Source organism: Periplaneta americana, chromosome 16 (assembly GCF_040183065.1).
Source record: "Periplaneta americana isolate PAMFEO1 chromosome 16, P.americana_PAMFEO1_priV1, whole genome shotgun sequence".
NCBI classification, from domain to species: Eukaryota; Metazoa; Arthropoda; class Insecta; order Blattodea; family Blattidae; genus Periplaneta; species Periplaneta americana.
In genome coordinates, this window is record NC_091132.1 from 163,854,431 (window position 1) to 163,880,356 (window position 25,926).

General features: G+C 35.8%; 1 protein-coding gene across 2 annotated transcripts in view; it reads right to left on the reverse strand.

Annotated features, from left to right (window-relative positions):
• Window positions 1–380: 380 nt before the first annotated feature.
• LOC138691728 (zinc finger protein ZFP2-like) overlaps window positions 381–25,926 on the reverse strand; it is a 60,381-nt gene continuing 34,835 nt past the window's right edge. For both annotated transcript variants that reach the window (XM_069814040.1, XM_069814039.1), the window contains exons 6-9: window positions 14,973–15,070; window positions 9,020–9,157; window positions 4,471–4,553; window positions 381–1,459 (exon numbers count right to left, since the gene is read on the reverse strand). In XM_069814040.1, coding sequence (XP_069670141.1) covers window positions 631–1,459; window positions 4,471–4,553; window positions 9,020–9,157; window positions 14,973–15,070 — 1,148 coding nt within the window. In that variant the 3' untranslated portion in view covers window positions 381–630. The remainder of the gene's footprint in view (window positions 1,460–4,470; window positions 4,554–9,019; window positions 9,158–14,972; window positions 15,071–25,926) is intronic.

The following is a 25,926-nucleotide window of genomic DNA, read 5'->3' on the forward strand; positions in this document are numbered from 1 at the left end:
TACTTGTCTGTGGTGTAATAATCATGATGAAGATCTGGAACACATTCTTCTATACTGTCCATCCATAAACCACAAAATAAATCAATTAAAATCATCAGTACCATTTGCAGAAGACACAGCCCTGCAGTATATATTGACTACACCTCAACCTTGGCTACTAGCAACAGGCATTTATAATGAACACCAATCAAAATACCCCTTATTTCTCGTGAAAAACGAAAACTGAATAAACTACAGTGAACTTTATGTTGTCAGGAAACAGGTGGATACATTAATTAGATTAATTATCAAAATCTTTTTTTATTCACTGCAACGATTTTGTTACGTCCTTAATACGATATACCTATCACAAAAAACATAATTTGGAGTGAGTTTTCTTAAAAAAATCTTGAATACAGAATTTTGGTATATTAGATTTATGTGCAGGGAAACTCCTGACACAGGAACACTGCATAGTGTTTGGCAGATAACGATTGTGATACGATCATAACATCAAATCAAGTATTGGAATATATTGAGTAGGAAAGTCACTCTCAGAGTCTTATCTGTTATACACTCAGCCTTGGACATTTGACACTTTATAATTCTCACCGAATTCGCCCAAACATTACATCCACAAAATTGTATGTATTATGTTTTATCGCCTCTATGTACGCGTTCATGCTTTTTCAGATGACTAGACTGCGAAAATTTCTTTCCACATATATGACAACAGTATGGCTTCTCACCTGTGTGTACGAGTGCGTGCTGTTTCAGATTACCCAAAATGGAAAATTTCTTTCCACATACAACACAATTGAATGCCTTCTCGTCTGTGTGCAAACGTTCGTGCTTTTTGAAACTAGAAAATAGCAAAAATTTCTTTCCACATTCTTCGCAGCTGAATGGCTTCTCGCCCGAATGTAAGAGAACATGATGCTTTAGAGAATTTGCTACCGAAAATGTTTTCATACATATATGACATCTGAATGGCTTCTCACCTGTGTGTACATATGCATGCTTTTTCAGATGACTATATTGGTTAAATTTGTTTCCACATACGTCACAACTGAATGGTTTATCGCCTGTGTGCACACGTACATGCTGTTTCAAATTACACAAATCAGAAAAATTCTTCTTACATAAATCACAACTGAACGGCTTTTCTCCTGTGTGTACACGTGCATGCTTTTTCATCACGTAACCCGCATCCGAAAATTTCTTTCCACATATATTACAACTAAATGGCTTCTCGCCGGTATGCACACGCACATGTCTTTCCAGACGAAAAAACTCGAAACAATCCTTTCCACACACTTTACAAATGAACGGTCTCTTCCGCATATGTAAAAGAGAATGGCTTGTGAGCTTTGCAAAGTCTAGATACAACTTTCCACAAACATCACATTTGAATGTTTTCTCTACTGTCTGAAGACACTCGTTTTCAGTAATACCGTTGCAGGAATCAGGTACTTCAATGCTGTGAAGAAAATATGATTCGAGTTAGAGCAATAAACACTAAAGCAAAGCAAATCACCGGCAAACAATTACATGAGAGACAAATTTTATTATATGTACATGGAACTAGTAAGTAACGCTGAAAAATATTTCAATGTATATAAATTAGAGATCTTTATGTAAAAATTCTACAGAAGAAGATATAACAAAATACCATATCAAGGTAATTGAAACAAAAGAGTCCACACCTGTGGACCAGGTAAATTGCCCCGACCGGGATTCGAACCCGGTCCACCTGGTTTCGCGGCCAGACGCGCTGACCGTTACTCCACAGGTGTGGACTCATGGATCTATGATGTGAAAAGTAATTAATGAAGTTCATGCAATATATTTTCTCTTCAGGCGACATTCGAAAATTAATGACAGCTCACATCAAAGCTGTTCTTATATGGTTTACTCAAAGTGTATAATTCATGTCTAATATAAATGTAGGAGTATCGAAATCGCGTTAACAATTCAAACAATTGGCTTCACACTTCTTTAGCTGTGACGAAATAATCCTGAGAGGCCATATGGCTTGGCTGCAATTTTGGACCCCTCACACCTGCAGCGAGGGCAGGTGCCAATGTTCAGTGGGATATTATTACAGCTTACATTTTTTCATGGCTCAACTACAGGCAATATAAGAATAGTCCCTGGCTCATAGACTTTTTTTTTTTTTTTTTAAGATTTATTTTAGGTCGCATAACTGCATGGTCTTTTTGCGACCACAATATTCATATACAGAACAATGCAAGACAAGCAGTGATGATTACAAACAAGATACAAAATATATTACAATGTATCTAGAGGTAAAAAAAATAATAATAATAATAATAATAATAATAATAATAATAATAATAATAATTAAATAACAAAAAATTAATAAACAGAGTGTGTGAAGAGTATAAATTTTACAATCAAATCATATTATACAAGGAAATTTCTTTAAAGAAATGAATTACTTGTAGAAGAACATCTGTATTATTGAGTGCTGTAGATATATCATTTGGTATGTTGTACTTTTTCCTTGAGGTGTGGTATTTTCGGCATTCTATGGTGACGTGTTTAACGGTGAGTAAGCAATGACAGGTTTCACAGGTTGATGGTTAATTTCTTGATATGAGGTAGGAATGAGTTAATTTTGTATGTCCAATTCTTAATCTTGATAATAAAACCTGGTCTTTTCTATTAAGCTTGTGGATTGGTATATTGAGAGAGCATGTTGACTTGACTTCGAAAAGTTAATGAAAACATTTAAAAATCTGTAACTTTTTACTATTATTCACAGAAAAGTCACGCGCACTCAATGCATGCAAACACGTACTATATGGTACAAGCATGAAAAGGCATTATATACAGTGAGACAAAAAAAAACGGCACAAAAGTTAAATGGTTATATTCCAGTAGCTAATGATTTCACTTCAAAGTTTATTTCATAGGGAAATTTCACAGTCCTTGTAGACCGGAAAAGTACTGTAATATTTAATTTTTTACCATTTATTAAACATTATTTTGATTTTTTGTACGGCTGTGCAAAATCGATCGTTTATGCCGAATTAACAGTATCATCTTACGAGTTCAGCAGGCCAAGCCATTTGTTGTGCTATCATCACTTGTTTTCTTCCATTTTGAGTTCTCATTATGTGAATAATGGATCGCTTAACGAACGAAGACAAGATTTTCTTTAAACATTTGCACCAATATGATAATTTATCAACCTGTTAAATTGTAAGGAACTACGCTCAGCGAGAATGGTCTGTTTCTGATATCCCTCCTGAGAGATTACTGCGTGAAAGATCGCCTTTCTCAGATTCTCTGATGGTTTCCGCTGAGTTTCAAACGAGATCTTAATTCTATGGACTATTTTGTAAGGAGTCAACTACAAAAAGGAGTTTACTACAAAACAAGAATTCGTAATATTGAATATTTAAGACAACGCCTTCTTGAATGTTGGGACCGGTTTGACCAAAGACAGATATCCAGCGCTATTGGACAATGGGAAAGATGCCTACAAATGGTTATGAGGGCAAATGGCAGTCACATAGAGCATCATTTTTAATTTTCATTATTTGAAAGATTATTAATTATTATTAATTTTACCAACATTCAGTTACTGCATTTTGAAATAATAAATTGTCTTCAAAAACAACATTTTTCGCATCATTGTATATTGACATCCATAAGATTTTAAATGAGCCTCATAAAACATAATAGAAAGTCCTGCTCATCTTTAAATTCTACTTTCTCCAACAGTGTATACATTATAAATTAATGTTTTGTATTTCCGAAAATAGTGTCCCGCGCCGTGGCATTGCAGTCTAAGGCATCCTGCCTAGGACTCGCGTTACAGAATGCGCGCTGGTTCGAGTCCCCATGGGGGAAGAAATTTTCTCATGAAATTTTGGCCCGTGTATGGGACCGGTCCCCACCCAGTATCGTGATGCACTTAGGGAGCTGCGATAGGTAGCAAAATCCGGATGCGAATGCCAGTTATAACGGCTGAGGGATCGTGCTAACCACACGATACCTCCATTCTGGTTGGACATGTGGGCATGAGGCCAGCAGCCAGCTGGTTGGTCTAGGCCCTACACAGGCTGTAGTGCCACGGATTACTACTATTATTATTATTATTATTATTATTATTATTATTATTATTATTATTATTATTATTATTTCCGAAAATAGAGTATTTCTAATTTTGTGCCGGTTTTTTTACCCACTGCGTATATTTTATTACTTAATGCATGATTATCATTTCTTATATTAGAAAAATATTATAAAGAAAGACAAAAACACACAGAGACGATAAATGGACAAAAGACTAGGACAGACAGAAAAAAAACAGATTAAGAAACACATACAGCCACAGGGACAGAAAGACAAACACACACAGAGACTAATTACAAATTTCTATCCTTCGTCACTATTATTTCTACAAGGCTGTTAAACCAAAAACGTAGTAAAGCCTCACACACTTCACACTTCACTCACCTCTCAGTAAAGACTTCATCCTCTTCTGTCGTTACTTCCAGTTTGACCTTCTCCTCTACTTTATTTAACTCAAGTGCCTCCTCCTGCAATCATTATGTCAAACGAAGGTATAGGGAAGTAATAGTTAAAGAATCAATGCATGGCAGTTTATATGTTGTAGACTTAATTTTAAATCCTATTAAACCCAGTAAACAGTGAAACACTGTCGCTGAGAAAAGCATAGCAATTAAAAAAAAAAAAAAAAACAGAAAACAAAATATTACGGTATTTTGTAAGAAATATCCCTTTTAAGTATGAATTGCATAAACAATAAGTTAATTGCAAAAGTAAATAAGAATGACACTCGAATCATAAACATCAATCCTGTGGACTTTAATTACACTGATCAAAAAATGAAACATATTTTTTGTTAAAAGATAAAGAAAGGGTGATTCTTGTAGGATTTATCATGCTGATTTGAGATCTGTCTTCAAAACGTTTCTATCGCCCAAGGTTTTTGAGTAATTATATGAAATGTATTTCAGACTTTTCTAGTATTTATACCTTGTAAAATTTTACCTAATTTATTAACCTAAAATGTACTTGAAATAGATTTTAGGTTGTACTTCGCTTGAGAAACATCTCTTTTGAGTGTCCAGCAGTTGTCTGACAGACTATTTGGGCTACATTTTTCCTGGTAGCGCCTTTCCATTTCAGAAAAATCCTCATGAAAACACTTCCCATGTTCGTCACTCACTACCCGAAGGTATTGTATTTTATTTATTAACATTCCATGGTATTCATACATGCTTACAGCTAGAATATGGAACAGGTCAAAAAACTTAATACTATTATAAAATCTTAATTTATAGTCACAGTCTAGATGAAATATATACAGACGAGATTTATAATATAGTCTACTAGTACAACACATACTTTTAGTATCAATTTCATGAAGTGTTATGAATGTCATGAATTCACCTACAGAATAGAAGGCGTGAGAAATTAGGTACTTCTTTAATTTGGCCCTAAATAATTTTATGTTTCGAGTTTCATTTTTTATATCGATAGGGAGGCTATTAAAAATTCTTACTGCCTTATAACGCACTCCTTTTTGATAGCACGATAGACTTGCCGATGGAGTATGAAAGTCATTTTTTTGACGTGTATTTATGCTATGAACTGTTGAATTAGTTACAAAGTTTTCACGATTACATACGAGGAAGACTATTAATGAAAAGATATACTGACAAGCCATGGGCATTATTTGTAGTTTTTTGAAAATAGTCCTACACGATTCCCTAGATTTGACACCTACTATTATTCTAATTACTATTTTTTGTAATAGAAATATATTGTTACTATCTGTGGAATTTCCCTAGAATATTATTCCGAAACTCGTTACCAAGTGGAAGTATGCAAAGTATATTGTTTTTAAGGTATTGATATTTACTATCTTTTGCATAGATCTAATAACAAAACAAGCTGAATTTAGTTTGGGGGTAATTTCTTTAATATGATTTTTCCAATTTAACACATTATCGATTTCTAAGCCAGGAAATTTGGTTGTTGTTGTTTCTAATAGGTATCTATTGTTAATTACTGCGCTAGAAATTTGCACGTTGAATTTGGACGGGATTTAAATTGAATTATGTTAGTTTTGTTACAAGTTAAAGAAAGAAAAAACAGATGATAATCCAAGAAGTTATTATGAGAGATACATGACACCCCATCACGTTATAGTACTGAATCAGCTCGCTGACAAGTTCTCTGTAATATTATTATCTGTGGTTCCTAGAAAGTAACAGTCTGTTGAATGATTCTTAGGTTCCTGACATATCATTGGAACTGCAAAAGGCATATCATGGGATCCTTTTATCCAACCAGTTAGGCTAATAGAATTACATGGAGCACAACAGATTTCAGGAACCCAGTTCTTGTCCTCATCTATTTTCCAATCAAAAGAACACTCGTAAGCTCTTAACTAATGTAGTAAAATTCACTTGTGTGCTTTAAAAGTTAATTAACCACAAACGTAACAAAAATTGTTTGTGATTTCCAAAGTAATTCGAGGTATGTTTTACTTTATAAGTTGGGACTTATTTTGATGTAATATCAAGATGTGAAATATGTACATATGTATGTAAGAAAAATAAGCTGAATATGTACCGAAATATGTAAAATCATGAAAATATTTAATATCAATATCTGCGCTGGTTTGTATAGTTAAGCCTAGATATTTGCAGTCTGCTACAATTTTTAATTTTCTTTCCTTCATGACGATTTCCACTGTTTCTGGTGCTTTTCCGCCGTTTCTGAGTATCATCATTTCTGTCTTGTTCACATTTATATCAAATTTGTTTTTATTGCACCATTTTACCATGATGTTTATTGTTTCTTGTAACTTTGTAAGGTCTTTAGACCCTACTACTATGTTGTCCGCGTACAGTGGGCGGTAAGGGGTGAGTGCCCCTTTTACTTCCTGGAACTTAGATGTTATGTTTAGTCCCGAAATATATCTTTTGTCGGGTAGGTAAAAAGGCTTATTTAAAATTGTAAACTTCCCCAGCAGCAGTTTTCTTTTTCCTTTTAAAGAAGTAAAAATGAATAAAACCGCTAAATATGTAGATACATGTAATACTAAGCCATAATATGTAATGTGGGGTAAATATGTAAAAATATGTAGTATCAAATTTTAATATATTAATGGTAATTACAAGATTCGCAAAGATTTGTTATTTATATAAGGTTAGGTTGAAAGGAATATAATATGTAATTACATAAAAATCCGGTCCCTATTTATAAGATACTTTTACCACACTTAAAATTAGGACAAAGAAAACACCAGTTATGAAACTAGTTTCATGATTGTACGTTCCAACTCAACTGAGAATTAACATTAACTCTCGCAGTCTTATGAGGAATAAAATTCATTTCTATAAATTCTGATATCACAGGCAACAGTGATCTAAAGTTATAGGTCAATAATTGTTAAAGCAATAAAATGAAATATATGAAATATTTTCTTCCGATTAGCAAGTTAAGGACTGTACATACCAATATAAATAAATCAATTTTTCTAAAATTACAGAAAAGTGGTGGGTGGTAGAAAAATTCTGACTTCATTTTTGGAATCAGCAGACGATATTACATAAAGAACAGCAGAAATTGTACATTTAAGGAAAACATTGTTGACCAGCATTATGAAAGGAATTATAAGAAATATTTATTATAGTATTTAATGGTGAATTTTTCCGACAACACTTGAGAGCCCGTTTTTGAATCTTTTCCAGTGTCTTAATATGTTCTAATCTGTAAGGATCCCAACATGCTTTGGCAGCTGAAGTGAAACCACGTCGAACAGGTGATGCACAGAAGGCCAGTCCTAAAATTGCTTCTGCAAACTCTGCACTTCACAGATTCCACAGGTCCTGGGTTCAGTTCCACTCCTCCAATCACCAACAGCATGGCTAGTATAAGGATCGAACTTTCCAACCATACTTTCTGCAATAGGCCCCTGTTCGACCTTGCCCAGGTGCGAGCTGTCGTGGCTAGGTTATTTTGTTATTCCCGGTGTGACTCCTCCTCTTTGCTTACATTTTAGGAAGTGAAGGCTCTATAAAGTCTAGGTAGGTAGTATCGTTCGCCATTTTTGTTCTTTCGTTGCCGAGCTACCAGACGCGGAATCTATTTGCAACAACGTTAAACATATTCGTGACGTAGCTCCTATGATAATAAATCAAACGCACTTTAATTCAGCAAATAATTGAGCGGCAAATAACGTCCTCTGTGCTTTCTGCGAACGCCAACGAAAGAGCCAAAATGGCGGGCGGTTATATTAAGTATTTATCGAGCCTTAGGAAATGCATAACGTCATCATCAGTGAAACACAAGACGCACACGTTTAAATGTAGCCGACCTGCAACGTGATTGGCTGCCGGAAATAAGAGCAACGGGACTATAACTGCATTTCCTACACCATGCACAAACCATAAGCTTACTCACCTACCCCTGGATTGAGACTGACCCGTCCTCACCTGTGGAGTAACGGTCAGTGCGTCTGGCCGCGAAACCAGGTGGCCCGGGTTCGAATCCTGGTCGGGGCAAGTTACCTGATTGAGGTTTTTTCCGGGGTTTTCTCTCAACCCAATACGAGCAAATAATGGGTAACTTTCGGTGCTGGACCCTGTACTCATTTCACCGGCATTATCACCTTCATTTCATTCAGACGCTAAATAACCTAGATGTTGATACAGTGCCGTAAAATAACCCAATAAAAAAAAAAGAGAGACTGACCCCCACTCTATAATAGACCACCAATTAAAGCTGTAGTGCACATGGTAAATATCGTCACCAGAATTTAAAAATTCAAAATGGATAGACTTTAGTGAACATTCAGTATCGCAATGTCTATCACAAAAATAGGTTGAAGAAAATTCATGAAGGATTATGAAGAAATGATCAGCAAGTGAGAAATATTCTTATCCGTGATCACCTGAATGTAGCAGCCACATCAGTCAGTAAATAACGTTAGAACAACCGACCAAAATACTTCAATAACTACACTCACCTCAGCTTCACTTTTCACGATGGGAAAGTCAATTGGCACAGAAGTTTCCTCAAATGTTACCTCTGATTTCAGATCATAGCTGTGGTCCATACATTCCGACTTTATTTCGGTCGCATGTAGATCGTATATATTTCCTTCCTGCAGCACACAAGATACAATAATTATGAAATATATCATATACAGTGAAACCTCTCATTTACGGACATCGAAGGGACGTTACAATCTGTCCGCATCTGGAAGGTGTCCTTTATTGGAAGGGAGGCTCCCCAATCTAACAGTGAATTTATAATATGCATTATGTATCCCTTCACGCTTTAAATGAAATATATTACTGTAGTTTAATTCTAAATACAGTCTACTGTGCTACAGCAAATTCTTTGCAATTTTGAACTACAGTAGATAAAACCGAAAAAAGAAAATACAATACTGTGCCATGCAATTTTATTCTAGGTCTACAATTATGCAGTACTGTAATTTATAGTTCTCAACTTAACCTTTATGTTCAGGTGCCACGTCTCTTGAAACAGAACAACTTGTCTTTCCATGCTCTGTATTCTACTAAAATGAAATAACTCTGAAATGTTGCATGCAGGCAAAAAATAAGTTACTGTATTTGAAGAATTTATTATGATTTGTCATGCATTAATAAAATTTTAATTCCTGTTTTTGCAAAACTTGCATTACTGGTCTTAACTGGGTTTAGTAGTAATAGGATTATAAATAAATTGTACGTTGATAAGTCAGTGATAGCTATATGACTGGATGTCAATGCTGTCAGTCAACGTTGTAACACACTTCAGCTAAATAAATAAATAAAAATAAATAAGTGAATAAATAAATATAGAAATAAATACACAATATGCGTACTGCAGTTTAAAGAGAACTGGAACATGGCAAAATTTAAACCCGTGAAGAAATACTACTTCCAAAGGAAATGGGAATATGATTATTTTTGTGTTAAAGAAGACGAAAGAATTGCTTGTTTACTATATCCCATCCAATTTATTTCTACTCAGCATTGCAATATTAAACGACATTTCAACAAAGCTCATATCAAACTTTCGGGTAAATTCATTATTACGAACTGTATATTGATTATTTATTTATACACTGTTAAATTAAGGACGTCATTCGTTTTGTTCATTTTGAATTGAAATTAATAGTGACTTTCAAGGTTCATTACTTAAATGCTATAAATTTATGTTTCCGTAAGTGATGATAGGAGGGAAGTTTTCGAAAATCTAAAGCAAGTTGGATGCACAGATATCTAAAAGAAACTACAGACAGGAAATCTAGCATAATTGTAAACTTTGAAACTAGATAACGCATTATAAATACAATGAATTTATTACAATCCATTTCGAAAATTACATGCTGCCACAGGCAAAGAATGTAAACAACTCTATGCGGAAGTCGATCATCCCCAACAGAAGTGGAGTCAGGCTGACGTCATATTTCCCCTACTTACTGGTTCTGCAGGCCTGTACTAAACCTATCACTTGTCGAATACAATTTCACGATCGAGGAAACCTTGGACCCAACAGACAGGTTAAATTTTATGACTTTGTTTATCCACCCACTTCCAACTGACAAGGGGTAGCCGGCTGGGCTAGTGATAGCCTACGAGACCCTTATTGTCTTCTTTCATGTTTAGGAATTTCTGTACAGTTCTCAAAACTAAACTTTCCACTTTTGTAACATATTAGGTCTGGAAATCCAAGTTCTGTTCGCAGTCAGGAGGTAAAGCAAGCTTTAGGACTTTGAAGCAGCTGTCTGTGTCCGTATCTGAGAGTGTCCGTAAATGAGAGTTAAATTTATCATTATTTCTATATTATTTCAGTTGGGACACAAAAATCTGTCCGTATCTTGGGGTGTCCGTAAGGAGAGGTATAACTGTACAAATGATCACTAAGAACTATTGATTATTTTTCAAATCTCTCTCCACTTCATTATTATTATATCACCATGCCAATGAACGCAAGCATACAAACTCCAAAGTGAAATGCCTCGCGACGAAGCATGTAAAAGAACAGATCTGTAATGTAATATTGTTTTGAATAATTTCGAGGGAAATATTGTTCCGGGGCCGGGTATCGAACCCGGGACCATTGGTTAAACGTACCAACGCTCTATCAACTGAGCTACCCGGAAACTCTACTAGACACCACACCAATATTTCCCTCTATATCCACAGACCTCAAAGTGGGCTAACAACCGTCAAGCACCCAACATTGAGTGCACACTAACTCTGTTCACTTAAATTGTGATTTTCTGTTAACGAACAGTGATGTGAATTATTCAAATCAAGCTTTCAGGTATAACTTCCTGTAAAGTTGATTTGAATAATTTCGAGGGAAAAATTGTTCCGGGGCCGGGAATCGAACCCGGGACCTTTTGTTAAACGTACCAATGCTCTACCAACTGAGGTACTCAGGAACTCTACCAGAACCAATATTTCCCTCTATATCCACAGACTTCAAAGTGGGGTGACAACCGTCAAGCAACCAACATTGAGTGCACACTAACTCTGTGTGACTTAAACTCTGGTTTTCTGTTAACGAACAGTGACGTGTATTATGCAAATCATGCTTACAAGTATAACTCCCTGAAAAGTTGATTTGAATAATTTCGAGGGAAAAATTGTTCCGGACCAGGGTATCGAACCCGGGACCTTTGGTTAAACATACAAACGCTCTCCCAAGTGAGCTACCCGGGAACTCTACCAGACACCGATCCAATATTTCCCTCTATATCCACAGACCTCAAAGTGGGCTGACATCCGTCAAGCAACAAACACTGAATGCACACTAACCCTGTGTGACTTAAATTGTGGTTTTCTGTTAACGAACAGTGACGTGTATTATGGAAATCAAGCTTTCAGGTATAACTCCCTGTAAAGCTGATTTGAATAATTTCGAGGGAAAAATTGTTCCGGGGCCGGGTATCGAACCCTGGACTTTTGGTTAAACATACCAAAGCTCTGCCAACTGAGCTATCCCGGAACTCTACCAGACACCGGTCCAATATTTCCCTCTATATCCACAAAGATAGGCAGCTCTCGAAACTATAAGAGAACATAAAAATCTCAATTTTCACAAAATTGTAATTATCAGATTTTGAAAAAACGCTCCTCATTTACTCTGTAATTCAAAGCTATGAGCAAGGTAAGAAATAAATCACTATTTAAAACATGTTGGTGGCCTATTAAATACATTTACAAAGTAAAATTCAAGTGTCCCAAATTTTTTGTCCACCAGTGTATATATAAAAAATGAAATATGTTGTGGCTGTGATAAAAGTATTGAAAATTGGTTTAAAGCGCCACATTACACAATATTCGTTTACAGTATCGGGTGAATGCTCTACCTTGAATGTGAGGTTTTCCCAAACCGTAAGGCGAATGTCAGGTAATCTATAGCGAATCCTAGGCCACATCTCGCCAAATATCATTTCACTATCACCAATCTCATCGACGTTAAATAACTTAATATTTGATACAGCGTCGTTAAATAACCAAGTAAAAAAATCGTATTTCATTCGTCGAATTAGGTTATGTTTGCCTCATTAATCTTAAAGTCGTATTTTAAGGTACGCTATACAGCAAAGACTCGTAGAATCGTAATATTCCTATGGATTTGGTAACCCTGCAATGTTATTTACTTTAGTTCACTTAATTACCTCCTCTTATCATCATAATATTCTCCTGCGATCCCAGAATAATGCTCCACAATAGTTCTACATATTATTTAACACAGCCTGCTAATAACGATGTTCACACGCCAAACTTAATTGTTACGAAATTGCAAACACTGTTTAATTATTGAAATGGTGTCAAAGCAGAATATATTTTGGAAAACGCATTATGTGTCTTTCATGTGTTAAATTTTATGTTACCTTGTTACCATGTTTCGGCCTGCTATTGGCCATCGTGTTAACTAGGTAACATAAAATTTAACACATGGAAGACATCTAATACGTTTTCCAAAGTGATATAGTGTTAAAAATTGTGTAATCAAGATGCATACTGGAGAATATATTGTTCTTTTGAAGGAAATACAAAGAAGAAAAGATATTCTAGACAACATATTTATAAAAATTTATCTCTATATTATGAAATAAATATATTTAAACAGGCCTAGTACGTGTATGTATTAGTCTCCTTTCATTGGTAGAGAATATTTGATAATTCACTTGTAAGTTACAAATACTAGTTTAAATGTTATGTTTTATTTAACGACGCTTGCAACTGCAGAGGTTATATCAGCGTCGCTGGATGTGCCGGAATTTTGTCCCGCAGGAGTTCTTTTACATGCCAGTAAATCTACTGACATGAGCCTGTCGCATTTAAGCACACTTAAATGCCATCGACCTGGCCCGGGATCGAACCCGCAACCTTGGGCATAGAAGGCCAGTGCTATACCAACTCGCCAACCAGGTCGACTACAAATACTAGTACTTTTGTGGAACCAATCATGAACTGCACCGATAATTTGTAGGTACACAACTGCAAAAAAAAATCTTATGTGGAACGGAAACTCTAGTCTTTGTACTATTTACTAGAGAATTTACTTGTATGTATGTATGTATTTATTCACACTGCAGTGGGTATATACCCGGTGGCAGTGGTAGCTAATTACACTCAATAATGACAATAATAAACTTATTAATTAAAAATACAATTAATAATAATACTAATAATTCATACTAACAATAATAATAATAATAATAATAATAATAATAATAATAATACTAATAATTCATACTAACAATAATAATAATAATAATAATAATAATAATAAAAGGGAAATATACTAAATTAAATGAAACGATCACTTAAAATAACATTTGAAATAAATCTAATTTGTATCTTAAAACTAAGATCGAACTAAAACCCACGAGTATGATATGTTCATATCTGCACAAGTACCTTTCAAATTACACTCATTTCGCTGTCAACTCACTCACTGCAATGGAACTACGACACATTTCACTGATTATATCCTGATTTCACTAACACTTCAAAAACATTTCACTGTTCAAATACTATGCACTGCCACTATAAACTATAAAGCTTCACTGACAGGAACACGTTTCACTTACACAGCACACTTCACTGACACGACATACTTCTTCACTGATACAACACACTTCACTGACACAACATAATTCTTCATTGATACAACACTTCAATAACAACATATCATTTACACCCTTTAAATACTGTGTATAATTACAGTCTATTAGTAAGATCCTTAAGCCTATTTTTAAATACATTTTTGGTTGTTGTAAAGCCTTTAGTAAGTCTGCAGGTAAAGCATTCCAGGCCCTGATAGTACGATTGAGAAAAGAAAACTTTCCAGTGTCCGTCCTCTGTCTTCTTTCCCTCAATTTATATGAGTGGTCGTTCCTTGAAGAGTAATTTGGCGGCTGCAACCTATTTTTTATTTCTCTCCGGGCAGGCTCACCTCTGTATGTTTTGAACATTGTGCATAATCGAATTCGCGTTCTCCTGTCCGTGAGTGTGTCCCATTTTAATGGTGAATTTTTCCGACAACACTTGAGAGCCCGTTTTTGAATCTTTTCCAGTGTCTTAATATGTTCTAATCTGTAAGGATCCCAACATGCTTTGGCAGCTGAAGTGAAACCACGTCGAACAGGTGATGCACAGAAGGCCAGTCCTAAAATTGCTTCTGCAGACTCCGCACTTCACAGATTCCACAGGTCCTGGGTTCAGCAGTTCCACTCCTCCAATCACCAACAGCATGGCCAGTATAAGGATCGAACTTTCCAACCATACTTTCTGCAATAGGCCCCTGTTCGACCTTGCCCAGGTGCGGGCTGTCGTGGCTAGGTTATTCTAGGTTACTTTTCCCTTCCATGATTTATTATTATAAATTATGAATTTAGAAAATAAAAGTAGGCCTAATTAACAATTACTCTACAGATACATTACCCCTGATATAGAATTCCTCTCTTCTATATGTATTTTATAACTTGTTTCTTTTGCCAGAGGGTTGATATCAGGTTCCGTCTTGATCACGTCCATCACGACTGAAAAAGAAAATAATAAGAAACTTAGCCCTGGTTCACACGAGCGGAATGTCTGCGGAACGGCGGCCGCACCATTTTCTATGGCGCATTAATTTAAATGTAGTAGTTCACACAGGACGGAGTCTGCGGCAACGGAACGTCTCCGCATGCCAGCCGCATCGCCCATAGCGGAACGGACGCCGCACGGTGGCAGCTAGTTCGCTATGGGCTATTGAATTATATTGCATCAATCACACGAGCGGACGCGGCAGTTTGGCGGAGAGTGTCCAGACGACATATCTTGGCTTTTACAAGAGCAGGACTCGATACCTTAGGCATGCTTTGGCCCTTTGTGTGTCTATAGGCCTATATGCGACGATTGTCCAAATCTGACAGGTGACCTGAGTGACATTCATGAATCTAATGCTGACAGGTGGGCCATTCTGCATCAGTCCCTAATAGAGCTAGGTCCTATTTCACGGACAAGTAGCCTGATAAGTCTCAGGGTCCGGAGTCCCAAGCCCTTCCTGTCATCGTCGGCCGACAGACAGGCATCCTATATGAGCCCCAAACCCTTCCTATATCAGCATCGGAAATCCGTAAGCCCTTTTACTATTGCGAATGATAAATGAGGGGGAAGTGAAGAGTGTTGGTGGAATGATAGAGGGAAACGGGAGTACCCCGAGAAAAACCCTCTGTTAAGGTACGATCACACGTCGCTACTTTTGCAGCGCGGCATTACAAAAAACTGCGCAACTCTTGTACTGCGACGTGAGAACAACGGTGCAACCCGAAAAGTAGCGACTGCCGAACCTGCTGCCCGCTACTTTTCCATGCTGCGAGCAACTTAAAAGTAGCGACGTGTGAACAGGATTCTCAGGGTTGCAGCCGCAGCATTTCTGATATCGGTTTTGTTGAAACTTTTGCTGCGGTTGCAACCAGTGTGACCACCTAAATGTGCCAATGATACTTTTATCGTTTGGATATATTTTAATGTTAAATGTGATGAAAATAAATTATTTGTAACAGTTATTAAATACACAGCACAGTCTGAGCATAACTGCTGAGGGTATAATTCATGTTTTAAATTTTCCGTAGCGTAGTTCCAAACAGGAGGGTTGCCAACATTGATTACGTGGATATACTGTTTGTTATCATTTAAGTGTATAGGCGTTTTTAAAAGCTTTATAGTAAAAATAATGTCATTTTCTGAATACTAGATACGACAGAAAAGCAAATAATAGATTAGGAAGCTTTCGCATGAGTTTCTTAATAATGCGAACATAACCACAAACTGTATATTGAGAAGTCAACACTGAGATGGGAACCTGCAGCATGACTGCGGCTGCAAAAGTAGCGCCTTGCGTGTGAACAGACTCGCAACCTCCAGTTGCAACTTTTGAAGCACTCGGGTTGCGCAGCACGAAAAGTAGCGTGCAGCGCGCTACTTTTGGCTTACGTGTGAACACGACACGCAACTTTTGCAGCTGCAGTATAAAACTAGCGCTGCAAAAGTAGCGACGTGTGACCGTACCTTAATGTCTGCTTGAGTCACAGCCGACATATCACACGTGTATTGTAGTACTAGCTGTTGCAATTTTTTTTAACTTGTATTGGTGCATTGCACATTGTGATTGTATTCGACGAGTGATATAGATGTAGAGAAAGTTGACGTTGAGGTGTTTGAGAATGAGAAAAGGCTATATATTTAGGACATTCAAAATGAAGAGTACAAGGACAGAAACAAAAAATGTTCAGCATGGTATGAAATTTGTTGTGTACTGTTTCTCACTTTCTTGGAACATTCTGACGCAGAAAGGAAATGTGTTAATAAATAGTCCTTGTCAAATATTTCTCGCAAAAGCCTATATAGTAATACATAAATTATTTTAATTTATGACATTTACGTTTGACTTCATTAATTTCTCTATGTACTTTTAATAAAAAATGATAACACTGATAACATTTCAGTTTCTGAAAATAAAACAAACGATAACCTTAACATATTTCATTCCAGTAAACTCTATTTATTATTGACAATTCCTTCTAATCCCCTTCTACTAAAGTACCTATAATATACGTACAGCAATATATTTTCTCCAAAGTGAATACGAAATTAAATACACTTCTTACTTATTCATTTCAACAATATAATGCATACAACTATTGGCATTGATTTGCAATAAATGTTATAGATAGCATTCTATTGGAGGTATAGCCAGTCTTACGTTAATATATTCTTTCTGAAGGCATTTTTCAGAGTATGATACAATAAAATTCATCGAAGCTGGGAAATGTCATTTTGAAGTTAATTAAAATAAACTGATTCCTCCTTGCGCAACTAATTAAACAACACAAAAGTTCCTTGTAATAAAGGATTGCTGACTATTGGATGTACTCAAAGTCTTCATCTTTAATTTTCTTGTCAATAATTGCATTTCGAAGTACACTAGTATTGCACGGTGATTAGCATCTATGACGACTGTCCACGTCAAATCCTTTCGTCCGTCTTTTATCCACTCGTGTGGCCTCAGAATGGTGCGGCCGCCGCGCGACTGCCGTTCCGCAGACATTCCACTCGTGTGAACGGGGCCTTAAATTGACATGCAATATGTCAGCTATTTGGATATGTTGATGTCACAGTATTTACCTTACAAACAAAGCCGGAGAATTGAAGACTGAAGTTGTCAGAAAGACGATAACTGCCGACATATTATGTTATACTAGCAATTTAGCGACAATGCCAAACAATAGGATAGCATAAAACTTTGAAATGGAAATACAACTTCATATTCTCCGAATTCAAGAAATGGATTCGGACCACCTCACAATCTGTGCTTCAGTGGCTGACCATGATAATATCTTTGAAAAATATTGGAGTGCAAGAGGTCAAATGACTTTATTGTCAAACGCCTGGCATTAGAAAACAACATAACTTATTCTCCGAATTTTATATAAGAGTACTAAGAATGAAATCGATTCCTACACTATGAGCAGACACCACAAAGGGGAGATGGACTGAAATGCAGGTGAAAAATTTGTGAATGTATTTACTCCAAAAGTTGTATCTTGTCTCGGGCCAAAGTCCATTTGTGAAGAATAGATCATGTAAGCCTAACTTACGCTTAGATAGAATACAATGTCACAATATACTTACATTTTTGGAAGAATATGATGAAATTACTTACCTGTTTCAGCTATCAGTCTGCAGCATGAGCCAAGTACAATATTAGGTAATCTTATTAATATATGTAATATGGATATTGTTGCAACTTTACATGACAACTAGGTTCACGTACAGATATAAACTTTGTATCTGCAAGTTCGCGATTAAGTGATTCAGAAAGCCGTGATAGCAGTTTACATACTATAAAAACCAACGAGTTAGAAAGAGAAGACTATCTTTCTCTTTCTAACTCGTTGATAAAAACCGAGACATTTCAGGCTTTATACAAACCTCCAAAATACTATTTCATTCGGTCTTTCAGCTGTTAGAGAGAACTTTATTAAAGTGCACTGTTCTTTGAATGATGCACTTAAATAAAAGTACCGGTACTAATTTTTATTGAAATTTAATGTGGGCCTATTCAATACCGAAATGCTGAGTACAACAGTACGTCAATTATCTTAAATAAATACTGCTTGTTTCAGATATTAGGATCCCTGCCTGAATTGGAAATCTGTGTGATCACTGATTTTGTAGATTGTTTCATATCGTTAATCCATTTGGTAAATGAAAAAAAGATGAGAAGAATTTATCGCGTTTACTTTGTTTTTCTGGTACTTTCTTGCAGTTCCGAATGCCCTTTTTGGTAAATACAGGTTCTTTACCAGAACTCGAAAACTGTCTACAAGGAGAATGTACTTCCACTAACTTACCGGTATTCAAATGTTGAGGTAGAACGCCTATTCAGCAAGTTTAAATTAGTGAGACAAAAACTACGCAACAGAATTAATATGAAAACAGCTAGTGTTATATCACAATCTAGTAGAGTAGCGTGGAAATTAATCCGAACACGACATATTTTTACATTTTCTGTCATTGTTGGCATCACAGCTGCTCATACCGCTTTCATTGACATCTGTAGTACGTGTAATTCCATTGTTGAAGGTCTGTCGTTATTATTTCTTTTATAATATGTGACATTTTGCCTGTCGTTTTGTACTTAAAGCATTTCAGTTGTGTTGAAGACTTAATACTGCAATCCTGTGTACATTCTGTCGTCTTCACAGATGGATACAACTCCACGAAAACGGTCTAAAATTATAACATTAGCAGAGCATTCTTCTATGACATAGAGGCAAATTGCTGCAGAATGTCACATCGGTTTGGCTACTGTTAATTCGATCATAAAACGATACAGGGAGACTGGATCCATTACACCCCAGAAAAAATGAAACTGTGGCCGGAAAAGGAAGACTTCACCTGCAGATAATCGTTTAATTGTCAGGAAAAGTAAATTAACTCCTAGCCTAACTGCTGTCGACTTAACCGCGAGTTAATGGCTACCACTGGGGCGAATATTCACGCCACAACAGTGCGGCGTAGGCTTTTGGAAGTGGACGAAGAGTTCGTACGCCTATTAAGAAGCAACTGCTAACCCGTGTTATGTGCAAAAAACGCTTAATGTGGGCAAAATTACATGAACACTGGACAGTGAATAACTGGAAGAATGTACTTTTTTCCGATGAGTCTCATTTCGAGGTCCACGGCCACCGTGTTTCTTACGTACGGAAAGGATCCGAAAAAGTAACAGCAGCTCATATCCAACATGCACCCAAATACCCCCCTAAAGTAATGTTTTGGGGTTGTTTTACACATGAAGGGACTGGAGCATTAATACCTATCAAGGGAATGATGAATTCTGACAAATATATTCACTTATTGGAAACCAGAATCGTACCCCAGCTGCAAAAATCATTTCCGGATGGCAGAGGTGTGTTCCAACAAGACCTGGCACCATGCCATACGTCTCGAAAAACTACAGAATTCTTCAACAAGAAGAATATTCAGGTACTCCCCTGGCCAGGCAACTCACTCGACATCAACCCCATTGAGAACTTGTGGTCAATTTGCAAAAGAAGAATGCAAAAAATGGATTGTTCTACAAAGGAGAAGATGATTTCTGCCCTCATTGGTGTATGGTTTCGCGATGAAGAAATGAGAATATTTGTGAGAAATTGTGGAATCCATGCCAAATCGTCTCAAAGCTATTATTAGGAACAAGGGAGGCCACATAGATTACTGAGGTATGTCTTAGATCCTTTTTTTATCCCGTTTGAGTGTTTTTGCATAAGTAATTACGTTGTTCGGATTAATTTGCACGCTACGGTATATACAGTCACGAAGCTTGAGTTGTTGAGGGTACTAGGAACAATAGACTGTGCAGGTACTATTTCGCATTGTCTGTGATGAAGTGATAGTAGCAATCCTAGTGGTTAGCAACAATCGTCAATGTGGGTGACTTGGGACAGTCGGTTGACTTGGGCCAATCTGGTAATTTTTTGTATGGATTGATATTACTGGAAATAACCACCAGCTATTTAACAAATTATTATCTCATTGTGTTGGCTGAACACATGAGTAATTTTAGAACCATTTTCTTGTTTATTGTGGTGTTTTATATTGAGCACTGGAGTTATCTGTCATTTTTATTACCAGAAAAACTTTCCCTAATGTTAAGAGAAAATTCGCGTAGATTATTTTGAAATGTTTTTATTTGGACAAAACAAACATGGCTGATACAATCTTTAAAAGTATAATCTCAAAATGTTTTCCTGTTTTTAATTATACGAATTTATATTATTACAGGCACAGCAAAGGGTGACTTGCGACAGTTGTAGCAAAGATGCCTAGCAGATATAAAAGGGACCCTGGTTCCAGGAAATACAAAGATCTCAGCGATTTCTCTTTGACAAGGGCCATGGATGATATTTTAAGAAGAAGAAGAAGTTGTCCATCACAAAAGCAGCTGAAAAATATAATGTTACAAAATCAACATTGCAAAAAAACTTAAAGGGGCGAATATGAATCATCATGGAGGACAAACTGCACTGTCGATAGAGAAAGAGCCTATGCTTCTAGAAGGACTGTTGATAACAGCAAAATGGGGATTTCCTCTTCAGAAATATGATGTCCGTTTAATTGCAAAATAATATCTCGATAGAATAGGTCGGACAGAGAAGTGCTTCAAGAGAAACATGCCGAGGAGAGCTAACTGTTAGACTTGCAGAGAACATGAAACGTTCTAGAGGGGCAGTTTGTTTAGAAGCTATAAATGATTACTTCGACAATATCTCAGTGACGATGGAGGAAGTTCCACAGAAAATATAGTCAATTATGATGAAACTATCATGACCAACAATCCTGGCCGAGTGAAAGTTTTAGCGAAGCAGGGCTGTAAACATCCTGAGCATTTGATTGACTCATCAAAGTCAAGTGTGTCGGTTATGATGGCTGCAAGTAATGCTGGTGATGTTCTTCCTGTGATTATAATTTATAACCGTAACACCTGTTAAGGAGCCAATGTCACGGAATTTGCATGACTCCATGAAGTCGACGAAGGTGAAGAAGAAGAAGAAGAAGAAGAAGAAGAAGAGGAACAAGAATATTCTGAACAGGGATCAACACATGATGTGACAGAAACTCCAGATGTAGGATTCAGTCTAAGAGCTCTACAAAATGGAAACTTTATTCAAGTAAAGTTCTTCACAGTTGGCCCTAAGAAGTAGGGGCGACTTTTTGTGGGGCAAGTGCAGAGTGTGATGTTCTCCAGTTCTATGCAGGAACATTCTAAAATGGGTGTTGAAGTTTCTTTTATGCGAAATTATAACAACCAGAAGGACGTGTTTGTTTTTCCGAACATACCAGACATATTTATGACAAATTGGAGCACAGATTGTTCGTGTTCTCGGCAAACCTACGGAAAACCAGGGTCGCTTCAAATTCCAAAATGCATTAATATAATTTGTTGGTTGGCTAATCCATTTTACTGTTGTTCATACCTAAGAACTTTGATACTGTGAAGTAGACTTAGTCTCTTAATTATAAATACATTTGAACCTTAACAGCAAATTATTTTTTTATTATAAACAAATAATATCACGATTACATTAGTAATTAATTCAAGATAAACACTAGTTTCCCCATTTGAAAACTATTTCCTGTCATGTATTAATTAAAAAAAAAAAACATAAAAATGTGTCCCAAATAATTAGAATTACATTAAATATAATTTACAAGGTGTGTCCTAGGTCACCCAATAATATGGTGTGACATGGGAAATTGTATTTTTTGACGGTATCTATGGATGCATATTCCCTACGTACTGAGCTTCGTGACTATATATACTGGATTGTGGTTATACCATATATCAGGAATACCTTTAGGATTTCGGGAAAACCTTGTTACATATACCAAATTTCGTGAGTGTTCTCTGGAAGACTGTTGCGTATTTACGTTCCACTTCAGGCATATATGAATCCTTGTCTTCCACATCAGCAGCTACAGTAGAAATTAATTTAACTTGAAGAAAGTTAACCGATAAAAGTAACTGGTTAGTTAATGGTTATTATTATTTTTTTAACATTTTAAAGTAATTATTCAGGACAACAAATTGATCAGTTTTTTGCAATAGAAATCAAAGAACAATTTGCGATCAACTGTAAACCAACCGGAAGATAGTAATACAAAAAATTATAACAGGTTATGAAATTGCATTTAGTTAATTACTTCAATCACATTAAGATTATAGGTAAGCTAAAAAAAAAAAGAAAACAGTAATTGCATAATTTTACAGTAATATATTTAATATGAATAATATGGTATATTTCGAAGGGCAATCTATTCTCTTATAACGAAGGATACTGTACAGGGCATGCAGCACATATGGGCAAATCCAGAAATGCATATAGTGTGTTAGTTGGGAGACCGGAGGGAAAAAGACCTTTGGGGTGGTCGAGACGTAGATAGGAGGATAATATTATAATGGATTTGAGGGAGGTGGGAAATGATGATAGAGACTGGATTAATCTTGCACAGGATAGGGACCAATGGTGGGCTTATGTGAGGGTGGCAATGAATCACCGGGTTCCTTAAAAGCCAGTGAGTAAGTATTATAAACAAATAATATCACGATTACATTAGTTATTAATTCAAGTTAATCATTATTGGAGAAAAAAATAGCAGTAAAAGGGTACAGTACATCAATTATTCATAAATTTCAAAAAGGCATATGAATCGTTCAAGAGAGTACTTTTATATGATATCCTTATTCAATTCGGTATTCCCAGGAAAATAGTTCGATTAATTTAAATGTGTCTCAGTGAAACTTACAGCAGAGTCCATATAGGCCAGTCTCTATCTGATGCTTTTCCAATTCACTGCGGGCTAAAGCAAGGAGATGCACTATCACCTTTACTTTTTAACTTCGCTCTAGAATATGCCATTAGGAAAGTTGATAACAAAGAGGGTTTGGAATTGAATGGGTTACATCAATTCCTTGTCTATGCAGATGACGTGAATATGTTAGGAGAAAATCCACAAACGATTAGGGAAAACATGGAAATTTTACTTGAAGCAAGTAAAGAAATAGGTTTGGAAGTAAATCCCGAAAAGACAACGTATATGATTATGTCTCGTAACCAGAAAATTGCACGAAATGGAAATATAAAAGTTGGAAGATTTATTCTTTGAAGAGGTGCAAAAATTCAAATATCTTGGAACAACAGTAACAAATGTAAATGACACCTAGGAGGAAATTAAACGCAGAATAAATATGGGAAATGCCTGTTATTATTCGGTTGAGAAGCTTTTGTCATGTAGTCTGCTGTCAAAAAATCTGAAAGTCAGAATTTATAAAACAGTTATATTACCGGTTGTTATGTATGGTTGTGAAACTTCGACTCTCACTTTGAGAGAGGAACAGAGATTAAGGATGTTTCAGAATAAGGTACTTAGGAAAATATTTGAGGCTAAGAGAGATGAAGTTACAGGAGAATGGACAACACAGAACTGCAGGCATTGTATTCTTCGCCTTACTTAATTAGGAACATTAAATCCAGACATTTGAAATAGGCAGGGCAAGCAGCACTTATGGGCGAATCGAAAAATGCATATAGAGTGTTAGTTGGGAGACCTGAGGAAAAAAACCTTTTGGGGAGGACGAGACGTAGATGGGATGATAATATTAAAATGGATATGAGGGAGGTGGGATATGATGATAGAGACTGGATTAATCTTGCACAGGATAGGGACCGATGGCGGGCTTATGTGAGGGCGGCAATGAACCTGCAGGTTACTTAAAAGCCATTTGTAAGTAAGTAGGTTATTTCACATCTCAGCTTTTAAATTAAGAGAAAGGAAGTAAAATAAATCTAGTCAAGATATTTCACATTCATTACTTTATTGTTATGGTGACTGGAGTAGCGTGCTACACACAATAGTGATATTAAAGACAACAGTTGTCTTTCGACGCCCCAAATAACGCAGTCTATTATCAAGGGTAAAGACATTTCAAATTAGAGAAATGTTACTCGAATAAGTCACTTGCTTCCATATCTGTTTATGTGATTGAGAATATGACTACTAAAATAATTTTTAAGTAAGAAGCATTTATCATAGATATCGTACTGAATCGTTTTTAGGCAGTGTGTTTTTTCGTGGACAGCGAGATCACTCAAAAAAGAAATACAATTTAGAGAAACATCACATTTGTATGACGTATCAATTTAATATACGTAACTTTTCCCTTAGCCTTTGGAATGGCTTCACACCTGAATGCTGACGTTAATGGATATTTAGGTTATTCTGGGGCGAAAACCTGTTGCCACACATATCGCATCACGAAAGGCGTCTGAACATTATGCCCGTCTATACAACTCCTTAAGTTCCATGGTGCGTAAAACACCTTCCATTAGAATCGCATTTGAATAGTTTCTAGCCAATATGAATCAGTACATCAGTATTTACATTTGACCTCAGCGAGGACTTTCCATGATGACGATGATAATAATAATAATAATAATAATAATAATAATAATAATAATAATAATAATAATAATAATAGTTTATTTAACCTGGCAGGGTTAAGGCCATACAGCTTTTTCTAACACTCAATCAGTAATAAAACTACGTTAAAAAACATTACAAATTTACAATGTACACTACAATTTTACATACAAAACCGAGTAAGATAATAATAATGTAATGTAAACAACAAGTAAGTATAATCAGATATAATACAGTATATAACATAAAGAAAAAAAGGAAAGGCATAATAAAATGTGACCAGTAGGTCAAAATAAATGAGACAAAGTATAAAAAAATAAGACAATTATTGATAATAATAATAATAATAATAATAATAATAATAATGATAATGATAATGATAAGAGAGAGAGAAATAAATCGTCCAGCCTTAATTAAGGGTGACGACGCGGATCCGGAAATTAATAAAAAATAAAAATATAATTAACTATGAGTATTGTTATAAAAATAAAATCTAATAATTAAGCACCACTGATTATCAGTTATAAAATAAAATCTTAAAAGATGAATTTAAAATTATACTTATAAATAAAGGATTTTATTTAAAATTACCATATCCTTAATTAAGGCCTTCTAAGTGGTATAAATGAAATTGTATAATCTGCAGGGAATCTATAAGAATTTGCGTCATGATTTTTCGAATCTCAAAAGATGACATTGATAATTGTTTTAAAAAATTATATATAAATTTTGGTAAAGAACTCCGAGAACCAAAAAATAAACCTGTCACTGACCAATTGAAGAGAGGGATGTTATACTTGGCACTAAGGTAGGGAATACAAGGTTCATAAATGGCCCTCTTTTCATGGTGAACCTGATGAGCTTGGTT